The sequence below is a fragment of the Salvelinus fontinalis genome, chromosome 10 (genome assembly GCF_029448725.1).
Source record: "Salvelinus fontinalis isolate EN_2023a chromosome 10, ASM2944872v1, whole genome shotgun sequence".
Classification (NCBI taxonomy): domain Eukaryota; kingdom Metazoa; phylum Chordata; class Actinopteri; order Salmoniformes; family Salmonidae; genus Salvelinus; species Salvelinus fontinalis.
Window position 1 is genome coordinate 7,565,661 of NC_074674.1, and position 21,477 is coordinate 7,587,137.

Genomic DNA, 21,477 nt, shown 5'->3' on the forward strand with positions numbered 1-21,477 from the left:
GACTCATTGGGTTTTGTCCAATCGTACTGGGTTTCGTCTCCGGACCTACGGACCGGACTGGGTTTTGTTTCATTGGGTTTTGTCTCCGGACCTATGCTTTGCAACCGTCATACCTTGGATCTAATTCTGTTTGTTTGGAATAAATATTGTGGATCTATATGTTTTTCCTCATAATCCTGGAATATTGGACCACCATCTTATTACATATGCAATCGCAACAAACAATCTGCTCAGATCCCAACCAAGGATTATCAAAAACTGTTCTTGGACAGCCCAATTCTTGGACAGCCCAAAGATTCATAGATGCCCTTCTAGACTCCCTCCACCTACCCAAGAACGTTGGAGAACAAAAATCTGTTAACCACCAAACCGATGATCTAAATGTAACCTTGTGTAATACCCTAGATGCAGTCACTCCTCTAAAAACCCAAAAAATGTGTCACAAGATATTAGCTCCCTGGTATACAGAAATTGCCCGAGTCCTGAAGCAAGCTTCCAGAAAATTGGAACAGAAATGGCACTCCACTAAACTGGAAGTCTTCCGACTAGCTTGGACTGATAGTACCGTGCAATATCGAAGAGCCCTCACTGCTGCTCGATCAGCCTACTTTTCCAACCTGATTGAGGAAAGTAAAACAATCCAACATTTATTTTTGATACTGTCGCAAAGCCAACTAAAAAGCAGCATTCCCGAGGAGAGGAAGACCTTCGCTTCAGCAGTGACGAATTCATGAATTTCTTTGATGAAAAGATCATGATCATTAGAAAGCAAATTACAGTTTCCTGGACACACTAAAGTTTTTTAATCCTGTATCTCTTGAAACATTTACAAAAATAGTCATGGTCTCTAAACCTTCCAGCTTTCTACTAGACCTTATTCCAACTAAACTACTGAAAGCGCTACTTCCTGTGCTTGGCCTTCCTATGTTGAACATAATAAATGGCTCCCTGTCCTCCAGATGTGGACCAAACTCACTAAAAGTGTCCGTAATAAATCCTCTCCTGAAAAGGCCAAACCTTGACCAATAATTTTTTTAAATATATCGGCCTATATTGAATCTCCCATTCCTCTCAAACATTTTAGAAAAAGCTGTTGCGCAGCAACTCACTGCCTTCCTGAAGACAAATAATGTATACGAAACGCTCCAGTCTGGTTTTAATACTTAATACTGAGACTGCACTCAGTATTATGACGGGTAGTACATGACCTTTTAATGACGTCAGACCAAGGCTCTGCCTCTGTCCTCGTGCTCCTAGACCTTAGAGCCGCCTTCGACACCACCGATCATCACATTCTTTAGGAGACATTGGAAACCCTAATTGGTCTACATGGACAAGTTCTTTCCTGGTTTAGATCTTATCTGTCAGAAAGATATTAGTTTGTCTCTGTATATGGTCAGTCCTCTTGTCGGTGTTCCGTAAGGTTACGTTTTAGCACAACTATTGTTTTCACTATATATTCTACATCTTTGTGATGTCATTCGGAAACACAATGTCAACTTTCACTGCTATGCGTATGACTCACAGCTGTACATTTTGATGAAACATGGTGTAAAAAATGGCCGTCCTACTCCTCTCCTCTCTACCTAACTTCCCCTCACAGTCCCTTCAGTTTCCCTTAAGTCCCGTTAGTTTGGCTGCTCAGCCTACCTTAGTTATCCCTCACCCATCATTGTCCTGCCATTCCCAACTAATCAGAGGGCATGGAAATAAGCCTTGAATTGTACATCGCATCTCCTCTCATTCTATCTTGGTTCGTGCAGGTGACTGTGACCTCCTCCTCAGACCCCTTGCCGGTACGCCTAGAACATTGCCCTGGGAACCAAGAGGAGTATCTCAGTTTCAAGGTCTCAGCTTTGAGAGAAGCCTTGTCAGTAACATGCAGTAACCAACATTAATAAGTATATAAGGACTGAAAGGGAAAGCCCTTTTCGGAGTTTTAATCAAGTTTGAATTGAGTTTGTGAACATCTCCGGACGTTATAATAAAGATTGATTAATTTACATTGAGTTTGAGTCCTTAGAGGTGAATTTCCACGACAACTTCATGTTACTTTGATACGTCTCAGCCATATGTTCTACTGAATGACTGTTAGTATTCTTTAATAACTCTTAAGGATCTTTACATATCGGTGTCCCACCCACGGGAAGGTTGAGCTATTGTGCGCTAATGCGATTAGCATGAGATTGTAAGTAACAAGAGCATTTCCCAGGACATATACATATCTGGTATTGGCAGACAGCTTAAATTCTTGCTAATCAAGCTGCACTGTCCAATTTACAGTAGTTATTACAGTGAAAGAATACCATGTTATTGTTTGAGGAGAGTGCACAGTAATGAACTTGAAAAGTTATTAATAAACCAATTAGGCACATTCGGGCAGTCTTGATACAACATTTTGAACAGAAATGCAATGGTTATTTGGATCAGTCTAAAACTTTGCACATACACTGCTGCCATCTAGTGGCCAAAATCTAAATTGCGCCTGGGCTGGAATAATACATTATGGCCTTTCTCTTGCATTTCAAAGATGATGGTGCAAAAAAATTTACCAATTTTTTTCCCTTTGTACTGTCTTTTACCAGATCTAATGTGTTATATTCTCCAACATTAATTTCACATTTCCACAAACTTCTAAGTATTTGCTTTCAAATGCTATCAAGAATATGTATATCCTTGCTTCAAAAATTAAAAAAAAAAAATAAATTAAATAAAGGTCCTGAGCTACAGGCAGTTAGATTTGGGTATGTAATTTTAGGCGAAAATTGAAAAAAGGGGCGGATCCTTCAGATTGATGTTAGAGTTGCCAATGCTGCTTTACATATTGTTTATAGTATGTAGTATTATTCCATACTGCCATAAGTGTTATTATTGCAAGTGCTGAACAAATAATCATAGTGACTACGTCCGTCTCAGCTCGCTTATTCAAATCAAATCAATGTCTTAATCAAAGTTATGGCTTGCTTCTTATACGCTCATCGTTCCCTTATGCCATAGTTTGTACATCTCAATTGTTATATATATAGGTATTTTATAGGTCTATCACATCAGTATCTTACTCATAATTTTAGGCAATGTTGCCATTATGCATTTCCTTTTTTTGCTAACTTTGTGTATTATAATTAGCTCATGTGCTTTTCTACATGAGGAGGGGATACTATTTAATGTGGTTGGGTCTGTTACTATGTTTGCCAGTGACAGTCTCTTTCCTTTCAAAATTTTTTGTTAACAAAAAGTACAGTAGTAGAACAATATAATTCCAGTTCATATTGGGAGGGCTGTTTTGTCTGTATATTGTCTAAAAATGTGGATACTCATGTTGGTATTTTCTTTCCTTTTTAGACCACATAATAAAATACTTCAAATGGTAGGCTAACCACGTCTCTCTCTCTCTCGCTTTCTCACTCTCTCTGGGTATGGTAACTTAAAGAAACAGTTGTTATCCAGTTACACAAATCCACAAGGAGCCAGTAGAAAACATATTTATTTAGCAAGTCAGCCATATCAGCTATGGTTTTTAAAAACACACATCACGACAAGAGAGACAACACAGCACTACATAAAGAGAGACCTAAGACGACAACATAGCATGGCAGAAACACACGACAACACAGCATGGTAGCAACACAACATGGCGACAACATGGTAGCAACACAACATGGCAGCAGCACAAAACAGGGTACAAACATTGTTGGACACAGACAACAGCACAAAGGGCAAGACTGTAGAGACAACAATACATCACGCAACGCAGCCACAACTGTCAGTAATTGTGTCCATGATTTAGTCTTTGAATGAAGAGATTGAGATAAAACTGTCCAGTTTGAGTGTTTAATGCATCTCGTTCCAGTCGCTAGCTGCAGCGAACTGAAAAGACAAGCGACCCAGGGATGTGTGTGCTTTGGGGACCTTTAACAGAATGTGACTGGCAGAACGGGTGTTGTATGTGGAGAATGAGGGCTGCAGTAGATATCTCAGATAGGGGGGAGTGAGGCCTAAGAGGGTTTTATAAATAAGCAACAACCAGTTGCTCTTGCGACGGGTATACAAAGATGACCAGTTTACCGAACAGTATAGAGTGCAGTGATGTGTCCTATAAGGAACATTGGTGGAAAACTTAATTGGAATATATCTACAACTTTTTCAAAATGTAAAAAAAATGGATCAACCTACCACAAAATTATTTTGCTGAATTATCTCCAAAAGTTGTGATGACACTGAGGATTTTTTTTTGTTCAGCAAGAACAGTGACAGGCAGGGAAAGTTTTGGGGAAATAATTTGGTGACATCTTGTGGTCTTTATGTAAATTACAGGGGTCTAGTTACCCCCTACTATCCTTGGCCTATGTGAATTATTAATAATACCAAAGCCTGCTGGTAAAAGCCTTACGAGTAGACCATTTAGAAACCTTCTATGGATATAGGCTACTTGGCGAATGCATGGCCAGAATAAGAAAAACACCAGACTGCTGCTGATGCAGGGTTCATTATAGCATGGTAAGGGCATATAGCCTACATGTTGTTTTTTTACACACATCCAAAATAATAACAGGAGCTGTCTAAAATAATGTAATAGCCTAAGTAGATAAAACGGGGATGTCCGCTCACTCTTACCATACAGACTCATATTTATTTTAAAGTGATCTCAAGAGCCAAACCCTATTGCTAGTCTTGATTACTTGGCAAATACATTGGGCAGGACAAAAAAAAACAGCCTACATTGAGAGGAGGAGTGGCTATGCTTGGTTTAGAGGTTATGGGCACAAAAAGCACATCTCCCTTGTTCCATGTTTATATCCCTTACAAAAAAAGTTTTCAGTTTTGAAACAGCAGTAAAGGTGCAGTAACTGCAGTCTACTGTGGTATTTTGGACATAGTCATTTCAGATTACACTGCAAAAATGACTGTAGTAAAAAAAACTATTATTTTGGACGCAGTATTTGCAGCATTGTTCACTCTGACCGCAATGTTTTTTCATAAGGGTGGGCATAAGACACGTTTTCCTACTTTTCAGCTCAATGCCTTTTTGAACATATGAACTTTCATGTGCCTTAATAACCACGTCGTATCTAACCTGTAAAACTAAATAAAATATGAAATCGAGAAGCTGTTTAGCAAACACAGAAAATACAGAACCTGCCCTGGTTGAGATAGTGAGGGTGCTGGGACTTTCACGAGAAAGAGAGTCCATTCTGTCACTCAATGCTTATATTTCAAATGGCACGTCCTGATTTCTGCTACCGCGGATATTTGAAAGATCAATCATTGGATTTAATCATATTTTTCTTCATGGACAACATGCGAAATGTAGCTACAGCTTTCAATAACAGTGTTGTTCTGAATACAGCTGCTGTTATCGATACAGCTTGTGTCTACTGTACTGTTGGCAAAAGCAGTCTGGTTGAAGCCGAGTGGGAATGATTTTTTAGAAAAGGTTTCAGTCTGCCATGAATCATCATCATAATCCATACACAGCAGGTGCACTTGCTACATACGTGATTGCCTCAACTGTATCAAAACATAGTTTTCATTGTTAGCTATGAGTTAGGTAACGTTATACAGGTAACAGGTAAGTTATTGCCAGCTAGCTACAGTGGCTGAGCTGGCCAGTTACATTGTGCTGTTAATGTTGATTGCTGATGTGCTAAATCATGCATGATATGATGATAATCTTTGTCATGTTTAACCAGTTAGCTACTGAAAATAGGCTTACCGAGAGACTGAAAAACAGCTTCTATCTCAAGGCCATCAGACTGTTAAATGGCCATCACTAGCACATAGAGGCTGCTGCCTATAGACGTGAAATCACTGGCCCCTTTAATAAATGGAACACTAGTCTAATAATGTCTACATATCGTGCATTACCCATCTCATATGTATGTACTGTATCTTGTTCTATGTCGCTCTGACATTGCTTGTCCATATATTTTTATATTCTTAATTCCATTTCTTTACTAGATGTGTGTATTGGGTATATGTTGTGTAATTGTTAGATATTACTGCACTGTCGGAGCCAGAAGCACAAGCAGTTTGCTACACCCGCAATAACATCTTCCACAATACACTTTGATTTGATTTGAAATAGCCACTGTGCTGTGAATGCTAATTGATTAGCAAGCTAATCAAACCCAATGTTAAGTGATAGGGACACATGCTAAGCTAACTAGCCACAATGAAATGATAGTTAAATAGCTATCTACATTGAACAAAAATATAAACGCAACATGCAAACAATTTCAGCGATTTTACTGAGTTACAGTTTATATAAGGAAATCAGTCAATTAAAATAAATGCATTAGGCTCTAATCTATGGATTTCACATGACTGTGAGTACAGATATGCATTTGTTGGTCACAGATACCTTTGAAAGAAATGTAGGGTCGTGGATCAGAAAACCAGTCAGTATCTGGTGTGACCACTATTTGCCTCATGCAGCGTGACACATCTCCTTCACATCACTCTGTTGATTGTGGAATGTTGTCCCACTTTTTTATGGCTGTGCAAAGTTGCTGGATATTGGCGGGAACTGGAGCACGCTGCCGTACACGTCGATCCAGAGCATCCCAAACATGGTCGAAGCGGTTTGGTGATGTCAATGTTGTGAACAGAGTGGCCCATGGTGACGGTGGGGTTATGTTATAGGCAGGCATAAGCTACGGACAATGAACACAATTGTATTTTATCGATGGCAATTTGAATGCACAAAAATACAGTGACGGTGCAGCGGTCTGAGGCACTGCATCGCTAGGGTTTGATCCCAGGCTTTGTTGCAGCCGGCGGCGCACAATTGGCCCAGCGTTGTCCAGGTTAGGAGAGGATTTGGCCGGCCGGGATGTCCTTGTCCCATCTCGCTCTAGCGACTCCATGTGACAGGCCGGGCACATGCATGCTGACATCGGTCGCCAACTGTACGGTGTTTCCGTACAGTAATGTATTTATTTAAATTGACTGATTTTCTCATATGAACTGTAACTCAGTAAAATCAGTGAAATTGTTGCATGTTGGGTTTATATTTTTGTTCAGTATATGGACGTTGGACATGGACATTATATGTCCTGCTTCAAAGTGCAGGACAGAAATAGGCTCTCAGGCGAGATTCATTTGTTCATACCTACCTCGTACCCCTGTACATTGACTCTTTATGTAGTCTGGCTATTTTTACTTTTTTACTCATTGTAGGGAAAGTGCTCTTGAGTAAGCATTTTATGGTAAAGTCTACAGCTGTTGTTTTCAGTGCATGTGACAAATAAAATCGGATTTGATCCTGACCTGAACCAAAGTCACAACGGATCTCATTTGATAGACCTAAGCCTGTTTGTCGGTTTTAAGTTTTTCTAATTGTAGGCTGCCACCTTTAGTAGTCTTTTACTCTTTAAATATTTGATTGTTTTTTAAGCACTACCTCACTGCTTTAGCACATGGCCAGAGTCACGTGTTCTCATGGGAATTCTGTAATAGATCCGTTGCTTAAGAGCGTGTGAACGAGGCTAAATGGCCGTAAACACGGTAGCTGGTCAATGTGAAAGGTTATCTTTATTATACAACAATAGGCAATGTAATACTGTTAATGGTTTGCCAAATGGGGGAACTTGGTGAGATAACGTTCAGAGAATCCATTTAGGCAGTTTGGTAAAATTATTACTTTTCTAAATATGTTTCCCAATGATTAGAGCAAGTGTGAAAATCGCAGCAAAATGTTTAAATGCCCTTTTCTCCTAAATGGTATTATACTTGTATCAATTTTAAAAGCAGCATTACCTTCCCATGTTTCTCCAAATACAAGGTATGATAAACCATTTAGAAGTCCAATTACAAGGTATGATAAACCATTTAGAAGTCTGTACTTTTATCCATAAAATAAATAAATACAAATCTAATTTTGGAACATAAGCCCGAAAAGACATGGTGGGTCACATGTAAGACAGGTAAATGACCAATCATGGTGCTAAAATAGAGAACTTGCTTTAACAGGTTGAATAAGCAAACAAGCGTGCGATTGACAATTACACTGGTTTAACGCCAGCCAACAATAGAGCCCGGTGAGTAAAAGCAGGTGAGCTGGTTCTACTCTTTTTGGCAATATTCTGGTGGAAAATGTAGAGGGTCAAGCATAACACGCCAACCCTGTTACCTATACATAGATAGACAGGCTAGAAATGCTTTTTGTGACGCATTTGGATTTATGGTTGATTTTAAGATTAAATCGCTACTTTTTGTCACTTAATAAGTGACTGTTGTGGGGGTTGTAGAGCAAAACCACCGACATGTACATGTTCGTGAGAGTAATCTTTTAATATTTTGTATGTCAAACCGTTCGGACATTAGACGTTTTCGTGGGAAGACAAATTTTCGCGATGTATCATGTTCTGACAAACACTACTTTAGCTCCTCCACCAATGCGTTGAATTGAGACTCCGCCAATACAAAAAAACATATACCTTTAGCTTTATATTAGGATGTTTAATTATGTTAATTTGATTTCCGTAGGGCCGCGAAAATTGACTCGAGAGTTAAGGGGGCTGAATTTCCTGATTTGCCCTAGCTTTTCGTCTTGGTCATTAAGAAATGAAGCGGCCATGACTGATTCAGACTGAAACCAGACAAGAGTTGTCTTGGGTGGTTTGTGACGTGGCAAACGTTTGTACATTAACTCTGCCAAAACCATACACCGTTACAGCCGCTCACCCATCTAGATAACCGAGAAACAGTTTAACCATGTCTTGAAGTCGCCAAGGCCAACTTCTTTCTACAATTGGCTTCAGCCGGCTAGTGTGCGAACAGGGCAAAATTGGTTTGACATTGGATAGCTTATCTCTGGGGCTAGTTACGGGATCGTCAATAAATTACACAATGTAATTGTGACTATTTTCATGTTGCACATCTTTTAGTTGTCTCATTAAATTCTTTCAATATTTATATGAATTTCTACAATTTATAGTTTGTAAAGAGTTAAGTCATTTTGAAATATGCAGCTATTGACATTTCAAAAATATTGTATTAACTATATTGTGTAATTTACTGATGGTCCCTAACCAGCCCTGTACAGCCCTGTACCAAATTGACCATTACTTGAGCACTGTGGGCATGTGGGAAGGATTGAAATAAACCCAACCAGAGGAACACTGTTAAAGGTACCCTTCATTCCGTGACTTACATATTTTTTTTCTTATCTCACAAATCTCAATTTTGGACGAGACTTATTTTATGACCAAAATTATTCAATTTACACTTTGTAGTAAATTTTAACACTATAATAAATGTTTCTCACTCATATGTCACAGGCCGTTTTCAAAACGAGAAGTTGTTTTTCAGGGGCAGTCGCTCTTTAACCTCATGAGATGTGAATTTTTATTTATTTTTATGAAGCTGAACAAGTGCTCTTTATGACAAATGTTAAAATGTGAAATCAAGTTTTATTTATATATATATATATATATATATATATATATATATATATATATATATATATATATACAGTACCAGTCAAAAGTTTGAACACGATCTCATTCAAGGTTTTTTTTTTTTTTTTTTTTTTTTACAATGTTCTACCTTGTATAATAATCGTGAAGACATCAAAACTATGAAATAACACATATGGAATCATGTAGTAACCAAAAAAGTGTTAAACAAATCAAAATATTTTATATTTGAGATTCTTCAAAGTAGCCACCTTTTGCCTTGACAGCTTTGCATACACTTGGTATTCTTTCAACCAGTTCCATGAGGTAGTCACCTGGAATGCATTTCAATTAACAGGTGTGCCTTGTTAAGTTCATTTCTGGAATTTCTTTCCTTCTTAATGCGTTTCGGCCAGTCAGTTGTGTTGTAACAAGGTATGGGTTGGGGGTATGCAGAAGATAGCCCTATCTGGTAAAAGTCCATATTATTGCAAGAACAGCTCAAATAAGCAAACAGTCCATCATTATTTTAAGACATGAATGTCAGTCAATCCGCAAATGTCAAGAACTTTGAAAGTTTCTTCAAGTGCAGTCGGAAAAACCATCAAGCGCTATGATGAAACTGGCTCTCATGAGGACCGCCACAGGAAAGGAAGCACCAGATTTACCTCTACTGCACAGGATAAGTTCATTATAGTTACCAGCCTCAGAAATTGCAGCCCAAATAAATTCAGACATCTCAGCATCAACTGTTCAGAGGAGACTGTGTGAATCAGGCCTTCATGATAAAATTGCTACAAAGAAACCATTAAGAAGACTTGCTTGGGTCAAGAAAAACGAGCAATGGATATTAGACTGGTGGAAATCTGTCCTTTGGTCTGATAAGTACAAATTTTAGATTTTTAGTTCCAACCCCTGTGTCTTTGTGAGACGCAGAGTAGGTGAACGGATGATCTCTGCATTTGTGGTTCCCACTGTGAAGCATGGAGGAGGTGTGGGGGTGCTTTGCTGGTGACACTGTCAGTGATTTATTTAGAATTCAAGGCACGCTTAACCAGCATGGCTCCCACAGCATTCTGCAGCGATACGCCATCCCATCTGGTTTGATCTTAGTCCCACTATCATTTGTTTTTCAACAGGAAAATTACCCAACACACATCCAGGCTGTGTAAGGGCTATTTTACCAATAAGAAGAGTGACGGAGTGCTGCATCAGAGGACCTGGCCTGTTCAATCACCCAACCTCAACCCAATTGAGGTGGTTTGGGATGAGTTGGACCGCAGAGTGATGTAAAAGCAGCCAAGTGCTCAGCATATGTGGGAACTCCTTCAAGACTGTTGGAAAAGCATTCCAGGTGAAGCTGGTTGAGAGAATGCCAAGAGAGTGAAAAGCTGTCATCAAGGCAAAGGGTGGCTACTTTGAAGAATCAAAAATATTTTGATTTGATTAACACTTTTTTTAGTTGCTACATGATTCCTTATGTGTTTATTATTCTTCAATGTAGAAAATAGTAAAAGTAAAGAAAAACCCTTGAATGAGTAGGTTTGTCCAAACATTTTACTGGTACTGTATATATATTTTTTTACCAAGCGAAACTTCTCAAAAGGCACCGAATTGGTGGAACGACCTCTCTCTTTTGTACTCTCCCTCCCATGTCTTGCCTCTTATCTCTCTCACACATTTGCTCCTCATCCCTTCTGAAATGGTGTATGTGTAGCTTGGCATTGTTATATGATGACAGGGCAGTATAAACAGATAGGTATCGTACGTCATGTCTGTAATCTGTCTCTGATTGTGTTAGGACATCAAAGGTCCAAGCCCTGAAATGTTGACGTGCCCGTATCCAGGCTACCATCACCGTAGCAATAGAAGTTAAAGGGAGAAAAAAAGGTGAGGGTGCAGCCTCCTCTGACATCACTCGATGACATCACACAAGATATGTTGGTCCTATTCTGGTTACTCAAAGTTCAGGAAAAACCAGTTGGTAAACATTCTGTGTTTTGTTCCCTCCCCTTCTCACTCTATTTTTCTCTCACTCTGTCATAGCCTCTTCTCACTGCCAGTATTTTTTTTTTGTCCCAGTGAGATTGTGAGCTCCTCTCTTCAATTCTCTCTCGAACTCTCCTCTTGTCGGTTTACTGTTTGGTGGTTGTGACCCCTCTATTATACCATGGGAGACCCTGTGCCTTTCTCCATCCTGAACGAGAGACTGAGACCACAGTTCACTGCCATGGAACAACTCTGCTACTCCCTGCACACCCTGGAAGATGGACACCAGCTGCCTGGCACTGTCTGTGGCAGTTCAACCACACGGTCTACAATACTGAGAGAGGAAATACAAACACAGGACGATTCAAGCTCGACCATGACTGAACCAGAGGATGACCCAGAGAAGGAGGATGTGGTCACAGAAGGGTCGACTTCGCTGACCGAAGAGGGGGACAATTGTCATGATCTGTTGACCATGACCAGTACCTGCTTGATGCCGTCTTTGACCGCAGAAGATGCTGGTCCTGATGGTTCTGGTGAGCTGGCCATGGTCAAGGAGAGTTTGGCCATAGAGAATGGCGATCCAGGTGGTTTGACCATGGTCAGTGAGGGAGATGGTTCTGATGAGGTCAGTGAGGATAAGAGCCCTTTCAGACGGAGCTACGTAGACAGAACCTTACCGGACCTCATCAGGAGTGAACGACAGCTCGGCAGACGCAGAACATTAGGACCAGTGTCAGACACGGTGAGAGAGTGAGGACGGACAAAAATAACATGTGTGTGCTGTGCAGCCAAGAAAGTATATTGAATGTAATTTGACGCAGTACTTGTTATGGTTTTCAAAGATCTTGGATCAGAACATATCTTTCACCTCGTTCAGTACAAGTGTGTCATACTCTGCTATAGAATGTTATCAGCTCATGGAGACAGGTTTGATTTGTGGCTGAAGGGAATATTGTTGTCTCTCTTTGGGCTCTTATCAGTGAGGGGCCTGGTGTATCTGTGTGCGTGTGTAATATGAGCTGTCACATGCGTATCCAGTACAACAGGATTTGTCTCTGCTGTGTCATCTTCCAGGAATCTGGATTAGCACTGTTTACAACTGAGCCTGAGTTTTTCATGACACCATTTATTCTTAGCTGAAGGGTGTGCGTGCGTGGTTAAAAGTAGTGCCTCGGGAGGTGGTGTGTGTGCGTGCATGGTTAAAGGTAGTGCCTCGGGAGGTGTGGTGTGTGTGTTTTGCATGTAACCCTGTCTGTGTGTGTCTAGTTGAAGGGAAGAGGAAATTCAGCAACACCTGTAGGAATTTGTTAAACATGCTTCTTTACAAACGTGTTTGTGTGTAGTTGAAGGAAGTGCGTCGGGAGGTGGCGCTGTCAGTGAGACGCAGTCTGAGGCTGAAGGCTCAGGTGGACAAACTACAGGAGAACAGAGACGAACCGGGATGGAGCCAACACAGGGAGAAGGTAACACACACACTTCAAATACAGTCAAGCATAACCATATATTTGAAAAGTAATTTCAAAGGTCATGCAATTGTTGAAACATACAGAAACAAGATCAGTGTGATGGATAGAGGCTGAATAACAAGAATCACATGACAACAGGGCTTGAATGGAGTCTGGGAGTAGGCTAACAGGACTGAATCCTTTCTGTTACTGTGAAGCACGTCACCTTTAGAAGTCTGTGTTTATTTTGAACTCTTTCCCCTCCCTCATCCTTCTCTCACCCCCTTCCTCCCTCAGGAAATAAAGCTCTGCCTCGGGTTCTGCTGTGGTACAGTGGTTGCACAGGCTTTCCTCTATAGGGAGGCTGTGCTCACTGAGCCTGTACTTTTTCAAAGTTTTTCTAAGGTTTTAATCAGTAACCGTGGTCAAACAGTTTGCCATGGTGTACTGTCGATTTATAGCCAGATAGCACAGGATTTTGCTTTGTGCTTGTTTTTCCCAATGGGTAATGTAGTTTTTGTTTTGACTGTGTCATTTGGTTTATTCTGATTGATTGAATGTTCTGGTCCTGAGGCTTCAGTGTATTAGTAGAACCGATTTGTGAACTCATTCCCAGGACCAGTTGGATGAGGGAAATATTTTCTGGCATTGCAGGGCTTGGTAAATTATTTGAAGGGGTCACCATGTTTGAGATGTTTTCAAAACTTCATTGCTCTTTTTTTGAGTTATTATTAGTGGATATTGGCCTAATTCTGCCCTGCATGCATTGTTGTAGTTTTTCTCTGGACATGTACTGTAGGTGTTTGCCCCATTGGGTGAAATCTTGTTTTGCAAGTGGACTCCACACCTCGCTGCCATAAAGTACAATTGATTCAATTACATATTCAATTAGTTTTAGCCAAACTGTACGAGGTATTTCTATTTGGATTCGTTTTTTAGTGGTGTAGAATGCCCTGCATGCTTTCTCTCTCAATTCATTCACTGCCTCATTAAGGTGTCCAGTTGAGCTTATTTTTAAACCTAAGTAATTGTAGTATGTGCAGTACTCTGCATATTTTGTACCAATCGAGAACTTTGGTCTAATTCCCTAAGATCTTCTCTGGAAAATCATTGTTTTAGTCTTTTGGGGATTTACTGCCAAGGCCCAGGTCTGGCAGTACTGCTCAATGTGATGTGCTGTGGGTTTCAGCAGGCACAGATCATCTGCGAAGAGCAGGCATTTAACCTCTGTATTGTGGAGACCAACAACAGGGGCTGAGGATTTTTCTAGAATAGTGGCCAAGAGCGCAGGGCTGCGATTGCAACCCTGGCAAAGGCCAGGCCCCTGGTTAAATAATTTCTTGCCAATTCTGATGCTCCATTTATTGCCAAGGATTTAATTGTCATGTCGTGAGATGTTTTTGGTAGATATCCAATTTGACTTTTAGTCAAGACATTGTGCTTATTAAGGAAGTTTAGAACTCTTACATTTATAATACTACAGAAAACTTTCCCCATGTTACTGTTCAAACAAATACCTCTGTAATTGTTAGGGTCAAATTTGTCTCCGTTCTTAAAGATTGGGGTTATGAGTCCTTGTTTCCTGACGCCAGGGAAGTAACCTACACTCAGGTTCAAATTAAACAGTTTTAATATAGCCAATTGGAATTTTGCTGGAATTTTGCTTTGCTGTGTGTGTTCCCAAATAAGGACCAGTTGCGTTCTGAGGCGGCTGATGTTGGTGGGATTTGGAAGATGGAGGCAACAGGGGAAAGTCTCTTCCAAAGTCTCTTCCACCAGGTGGCTGATGAGATATGTTGGCACAACTGCCATATTGCATCTCCATCCCAAAGCCCTTGCTTGGAAGTGTACTTCACCAGACTACCAAGAACCTTGCCCTCATCCAGGCCAAGGTGGTGAGACATGGGAATGATGACACCATAGGCCTTGTTGATCTCTGGACTAGACAGGATGCTCTTGCCAGCATACTTGGGGTCCAACATGTACGCTGCGGCGTGTATGGGCTTCAGGCAGAAGTCTTCACGCTCTTTGATGCATTTCAGAATTGCAGTTTCTTCTGCTTGGAGCAACAGTGAAGTGGGCAGGGCAGTACGGATTTCTTCTCTTACATCTGCAAGCAGAGTCTGAACATCAGACAGGATGGCATTGTCTCCCTCAACCCGTGCAATGGCTACTGCTATAGGTTTCAGGGTGCTTACCATCATCTCCCAAAATACATCATCCAGGAGGATCCTGTTGATAGGGCTGTCCATATCTGCAGACTGATATGGCCATTTCTTCGAGAGATTCCTATCTTTCCAGGACTGTCAAACATGATGACAACATCACCCCAACGGGTGTTGCTGGGCAGCTTCAATGTTCTTCTCACGTTGCTTAGTGAGGTAGATTGCTGCTATAACTTGATGACCCTTCACATACCTAAACATTTCCTTGGCTCTCTTGTAGAGTGTATCCATTGTTTTCGGTGCCATGGTGTCCTTGAGGAGCAGATTCAATGCATGAGCAGCACAGCCAATGGGTGTGATGTGAGGGTAGGTCTCCTCCACTTTAGACCAAGCAGTCTTCATGTTCGCAGCATTGTCTCACCAGTGCAAATACCTTTTGTGGTCCAAGGTCATTGATGACTGCCTTTAGCTCATCTGCAATGTAGAGACCGGTGTGTCTGTTGTCCCTTGTCTGTGGTGTCTGATTCATAATTTTCACCCCAAATGGAAGTAGATGGAATTTTGTCAGAGGTTGCTTGTTGTGAGCGCTGAGGGAACTTTATGCACTTGGCCAGATGATTCTGCATCTGTTGCATTCTTCACATATGATTTGGCACAGTGTTTGCAAATGTACACAGCTTTTCCTTCTAAATTAGCTGCAGTCTCCACACATCAGATGGTGGCATTTCCCTGTAAAGATTAGAAAAAAATGAGTAGAAAAACAAATACAATTCCATGTACAGATGAATAGTTAAGCAGTTAGATTACACAACTTCTTTGTAAGATAAATGAAACATCCACCATTCCAGTGTTTAATTGCTATATTGTAATTACTTCCCCACCATGGCCTATGTATTGCCTTAACTCCCTTATCTTACCTCATTTGCACTAACTATATAGACTTTTTCTTTTTTTTCTACTGTATTATTGATTGTATGTTTGTTTATTCCATGTGTAACTCTGTTGTTGTATGTGTCAAATTGCTTTGCTTTATCTTGGCCAGGTCGCAGTTGCAAATGAGAACTTGTTCTCAACTAGCCTACCTGGTTAAATAAAGGTTAAATATTTATATATTTTTAAATGTATGGAAACAGGTGAATTAACACTCAGTTAGCAGGCTCAAGCAAGCGAAAACCCACATGGTAGCAAAAACTAACTTGCAGAAATTGTTAACAAGTTAGAAATGAATTAAACACACTTTGCTGTATTTACTATTATTTATTTTTTTATTTATATGTCATAAAATATTCACCCCATCCAGTATTGCAATCAAAACTTACCAGAAAGCATGTTGTCCTTGGCTCAGACAGTGTATTAGTGTGGGCTCTGTAGCATCTCATTAGTGTGCAAGATCTTGAGAATCAGCTGTACATGTGATGGAAGAGTGCACTGTGCATGCAGAGGGTTGCAATTCCATTGGATTGGGGATAGTGTAACCAAAAATAGCCCCAAGACTTAGAATTGCCTTGTGTATCCCACAAAAAAAGGTGCACTGTTATAAGCTAACTTTTCTGAAGAATTTAAGAAAAATTCCCCAAATTCCAGGGATTAACTTCCTAGCAAGCTAACTGACAAATTTGAATTTAGCACGATCAAGATGGCTTTAAAAAAAAAAAAAAACTCACTCTGTCAATCTTTTCCTCGATCTTCAGTTGTCTAATTTGACTACTTATATTTTGTAGCACATTTTCCTTGTGATCTTAACAAACAAGTTATAAAAGTCAGGAGCTGTTCTTCTGTGTGAATGCCTTGACTGTTTCTCTCTCTCTAGGTTACAGAGGACGTTCAGTCCGTTCTGAGGTTGTTGCTTCCTCTGACAGAAGCAGAGTCCAGCACAGTAGAACCATCTGTTCAGGAGAGCAGTCTGGATACAGCGCTGGTCCTGCTGCAGAACGTCGCACGCAAACTAGCTCTCAGCCACACAGCACAGGTGAACCTAAACTAGCTCTCAGCCACACAGCACAGGTGAACCTAAACTAGCTCTCAGCCACACAGCACAGGTGAACCTAAACTAGCTCTCAGCCACACAGCACAGGTGAACCTAAACTAGCTCTCAGCCACACAGCACAGGTGAACCTAAACTAGCTCTCAGCCACACAGCACAGGTGAACCCTAAACTAGCTCTCAGCCACACAGCACAGGTGAACCTAAACTAGCTCTCAGCCACACAGCACAGGTGAACCCTAAACTAGCTCTCAGCCACACAGCACAGGTGAACCTAAACTAGCTCTCAGCCACACAGCACAGGTAAACCCTAAACTAGCTCTCAGCCACAACGCACAGGTGAACCTAAACTAGCTCTCAGCCACACAGCACAGGTGAACCTAAACTAGCTCTCAGCCACACAGCACAGGTGAACCCTAAACTAGCTCTCAGCCACAACGCACAGGTGAACCTAAACTAGCTCTCAGCCACACAGCACAGGTGAACCCTAAACTAGCTCTCAGCCACACAGCACAGGTGAACCCTAAACTAGCGCTCAGCCACACAGCACAGGTGAACCCTAAACTAGCTCTCAGCCACACAGCACAGGTGAACCCTAAACTAGCTCTCAGCCACACAGCACAGGTGAACCTAAACTAGCTCTCAGCCACACAGCACAGGTGAACCTAAACTAGCTCCTAGCCACACAGCACAGGTGAACCTAAACTAGCACTGAGCCACACAGCACAGGTGAACCTAAACTAGCACTGAGCCACACAGCACAGGTGAACCTAAACTAACACTGAGCCACACAGCACAGGTGAACCTAAACTAACACTGAGCCACACAGCACAAGTTAGGCCAGGGTCCTCAAGGATGCATTTAGTTCCTCAGTTGAGTGAATGTGACCCAGGCTTGCACTCAGCCACTCACACACCTCTTAGGTGAGCTTAGATCCCACCCCCACAGGCAAACCCATAGAATACAAAGATGAGTAAATCTGTGCCTATCCAACAGTAGCTCGGAGGCTAACGGTTCATGTCAGATGAGTTTAGACACCGCCCCTCAGGTGAGCCCAGACTGGTTCCGTTCAGGTATGTGACCTGATGGGTTCAGTTAGCTCAAACTTGTTTCAATGGAATTTTAATTACTCGGTGGCATTTAAATGCCTCCCAGGCATAATGCATCACCACATGACTCCCAGGCGTAATGCATCACCACATACACAGGTCAGAATACATCAGCAAACATTTTATTCCAACTAGCAGAAGAACTGATGTCATCAATAGTAAGAAACACCATTTTATGTCAATGTATTCCATAACTGTGAATATAAATAAAACAAACCTGCCTTTTTTCTCCCAACCACTCTCTCTTGTTTTGTTTCCCCCAGGATTCCCAGTTCTGGGTTAAAAAAGGGAATGGTGTGGATGACAGTGCTGTTCTACAACAGGCACTACGTGACAGAGACGATGCCATGGACAAGTGAGTACACACACACACACACACACACACACACACACACACACACACACACACACACACATTCACAGCAAAGAGAAGTGTCAATGCCTCCTCTAAGAGGGAACTGCATTGTTCCTGTAGAAAAATGACACATTGATGTTTTGTTTAGTTTTTTTTCCCCTTCCTGTTGAACAGGAAGAAGGCCATGGAGGCGGAGCTTCTCCGCAGTAAGACAGAGATGATGTTACTGAACAACCAGCTGTTGGAGGCTGTGCAGAAACGACTGGAGCTCTCACTGGAACTAGAGGCCTGGAAGGTACTAAAAGATGGTGGGAGGAGAGAAAGAGAGAGCGAGTCGTAAAAATGTATATGTCTGAGACGTACAGTAGCAACATATGAGCTCAGCTGGGGAGAGGTTACGGTGGAAAACAAGCTCTCACTAATGAGGGACAATGGCAAATTACCCATGGTTTAACACACACGGTATAATGCATCCAGCCGGTCACCAGCTGGTATCCTCGCATGATAATGGAGTAATAGAGCCTGGGGCCATCTGGTGGTGAGGGACCAGCTTCCTCTAATGGTGCAATATGACATCACATACTTCTGGTCACTTTAGTGTATGTGGACACCTGCTCGTCGAACATCTCATTCCAAAATCATGGGCATTAATATAGAGTTGGTCCCCCCTTTACTGCTATGACGGCCTCCAGTCTTCTGGGAAGGCTTTCCACTAGATGTTGGAACATTGCAGCGGGGACTTGCGTCCATTCAGCCACAAGAGCATTAGTGAGGTCAGGCACTGATGTTGGGCGTTTAGGCCTGGCTTGCAGCTGGCATTCCAATTCATCCCTAAGGTGTTCGATGGGGTTGAGTTCAGGGCTCTGTGCAGGCCAGTCAAGTTCTTCCACACCAATCTTGACAAACCATATCTGTTTGGACCTCACTTTGTGCACGGTCATTGTCATGCTGAAACAGGAAAGGGCCTTCCCCAAACTGTGTCCACAATGTTGGAATCATAGAATCGTCTAGAATGTCAGTATGCTGTAGCGTTAAGATTTCCCTTCACTGGAACTAAGGGGCCTAGCCCAAACCATGAAAAACAGCCCCAGACCATTATTCCTCCTCCACCAAACTTTAGTTGGCACTATACATTTGGGCAGGTAACGTTCTCCTGGCATCTGCCAAACCCAGATTCGTCTGTCGAATTGCCAGATGGTGAAGTTTGATTCATCACTCCAGAGAATATGTTTCCACTGCTCTAGAGTCCAATGGCGGCACGCTTGACATCACTCCAGCCGACGCTTGGCATTGCGCATGGTGATCTTAGGCTTGTGTGTGGCTGCTCGGCCATAGAAACCCATTTATGGCTTCCCGAGTGGCTCAGTGTTGGGGTGTCATTACCGGCCGTTACCGGGAGTCCCATAGGGCGGCACACAATTGGCCCAGCATCATCCGGGTTAGGGGAAAGTTTGGCAGGGGTGGTTTTCTTGACTCATCGCACTCTAGCGACTCCTTGTGGCGGGCCGGGCGTCTGCAGGCTGACTTCTGTATTAATTTGAAAGGTGTTTCACACATTGGTGCAGCTGGCTTCCGGGTTAAGTGAGCGGATGTTAAGAAGCGCGGTTTGGCGGACGCATGACTCGACTTTTGCCTCTGCCGAGCCCGTTGGGGAGTTGCAGTGATGAGACGAGTTCGTAATCACGGAATCTGAGAGAAATAAACTAAGAAACCGATATCGTAAAGCTCCTGAAGAACTGTTCTTGTGCTGACGTTGTTTCCAGAGGCAGTTTGGAATTCGGTAGTGTGTTGCAACTGAGGTCAGACGATTTTTACGCACTTCAGCAATCGGCGGTCCCGTTCTGTGAGCTTGTGTAGCCTACCACTTCGTGGCTGATCTGTTGTTGCTCCTAGACGTTTCCACTTCACAATAACAGCACTTACAGTTGACCGGGGGAAGCTCTAGCAGGGCAGAAATGTTATGAACTGAAAGGTGGCATCCTATGACAGTGCCACGTTGAAAGTCACTGAGTTCGCACACTTTTTATCTCATCACTGGTCAGAATGTGTACCAAGTTTGATGTCTAACTCCTCGATCACACCGATAGCGTCATTGTATTTCCGTACACCGGAAGTGCATTCATTTCCAATGGAATGCTGCATATGTTGGATTTATCGAATGAATGCGTAGACAGTTTGACAGAAATGGTAAATGTTGAACTTTTGTTGCACACATCTAGATGACGCTGTAGGTGTTATCAAGGCGTCAGAGGTAAAAGTTGCAGCAGTGGGCAGAAAAAGATAAATGCAATACTGGATTGCCATAATGAGAAATAATCCATCAATATTGTCTGTTTTTTACCAATAGTCAATAAAGATGTCAACAAATGTATTTCCGTGTGTCAGGACGACATCCAGAGGATCCTGCAGCAGCAGCTCCAGAGCCAGCAGGCAGCAGAACAAGCCCAGAGGAAACCCTCCCGTCTGGGGCTGCTGAGGAGGACTAAAGAACCCCCACAGAGGCTAGCCTCCACCCCTACCACCTTGACCTACACCCCTGGACAGGTCGTCCATACCCCTGCCCCCTCTCCGGCCCCTGTTACATGGAGGGACAGGCTGAAGAGGGGGAAGACGGGTCGTCATGGTGACCAGGATGCAGCGCAGGCGTCACCGGTGTCGCGGTCGTCGAGTAGCAGCAGCAGACTGGAGAGGTTTCATACCATAGACTTATAATACAACATAGCATGAGAGGGACAAATCATAGATACTTTATACATTTTTTAAACTGCTGATTCCTACTGGGAGAGATACATGGATTGAGCTGATAGTTGACATGCATTACACACATTCACATAGATTAATTCTCTACTTGAGGAAAACATTATTCAGTGGTAATGGTGAACTTCATACTACATTTGGGTTGTAGATTCCCTCCAACTGTAATCATTAAACTATAACGCGTGTCTTTGATTAAAGTAATTTAAACGTCCTTCCAAATGCTGAGCGTGCCGTTTATTCTAGTACACAGCTAAAAATTAGGGATTAAAACAG

The 21,477-nt window shown here is 42.0% G+C and overlaps 1 protein-coding gene across 4 annotated transcripts; it reads left to right on the forward strand.

Moving 5' to 3' along the window:
- The first annotated feature begins 7,905 nt into the window (after window positions 1-7,905).
- Window positions 7,906-21,415, forward strand: bicdl2l (bicaudal-D-related protein 2-like). 4 transcript variants are annotated; one of them, XM_055935600.1, is made up of 8 exons: window positions 7,906-8,053; window positions 10,538-11,288; window positions 11,445-12,132; window positions 12,734-12,853; window positions 16,811-16,969; window positions 18,356-18,447; window positions 18,622-18,742; window positions 20,833-21,415. In XM_055935600.1, exons 3-8 carry the CDS (start codon window positions 11,569-11,571, stop codon window positions 21,157-21,159), a joined length of 1,383 nt encoding a protein of 460 aa, XP_055791575.1. In that variant the 5' UTR covers window positions 7,906-8,053; window positions 10,538-11,288; window positions 11,445-11,568; the 3' UTR covers window positions 21,160-21,415. The 4 variants fall into 4 exon arrangements, with proteins under 4 accessions (XP_055791575.1, XP_055791574.1, XP_055791577.1 ...); XM_055935599.1 differs by lacking the exon at window positions 7,906-8,053 and having other exon boundaries at window positions 9,635-11,288; XM_055935602.1 differs by lacking the exon at window positions 7,906-8,053 and having other exon boundaries at window positions 9,635-11,288; window positions 11,481-12,132.
- The last annotated feature ends 62 nt before the right edge of the window (window positions 21,416-21,477 follow it).

What these genes read in the sequence shown, in the direction of transcription:
- bicdl2l (XM_055935600.1), top strand. Translation starts at nt 11,569, where the DNA reads ATGGGAGACCCTGTGCCTTTCTCCATCCTGAACGAGAGACTGAGACCA. An exon ending in TAGGACCAGTGTCAGACACG is followed by an intron (nt 12,133 to 12,733) that starts GTGAGAGAGTGA and finishes GTTTGTGTGTAG; the next exon opens with TTGAAGGAAGTGCGTCGGGA. An exon ending in GGAGCCAACACAGGGAGAAG is followed by an intron (nt 12,854 to 16,810) that starts GTAACACACACA and finishes CTCTCTCTCTAG; the next exon opens with GTTACAGAGGACGTTCAGTC.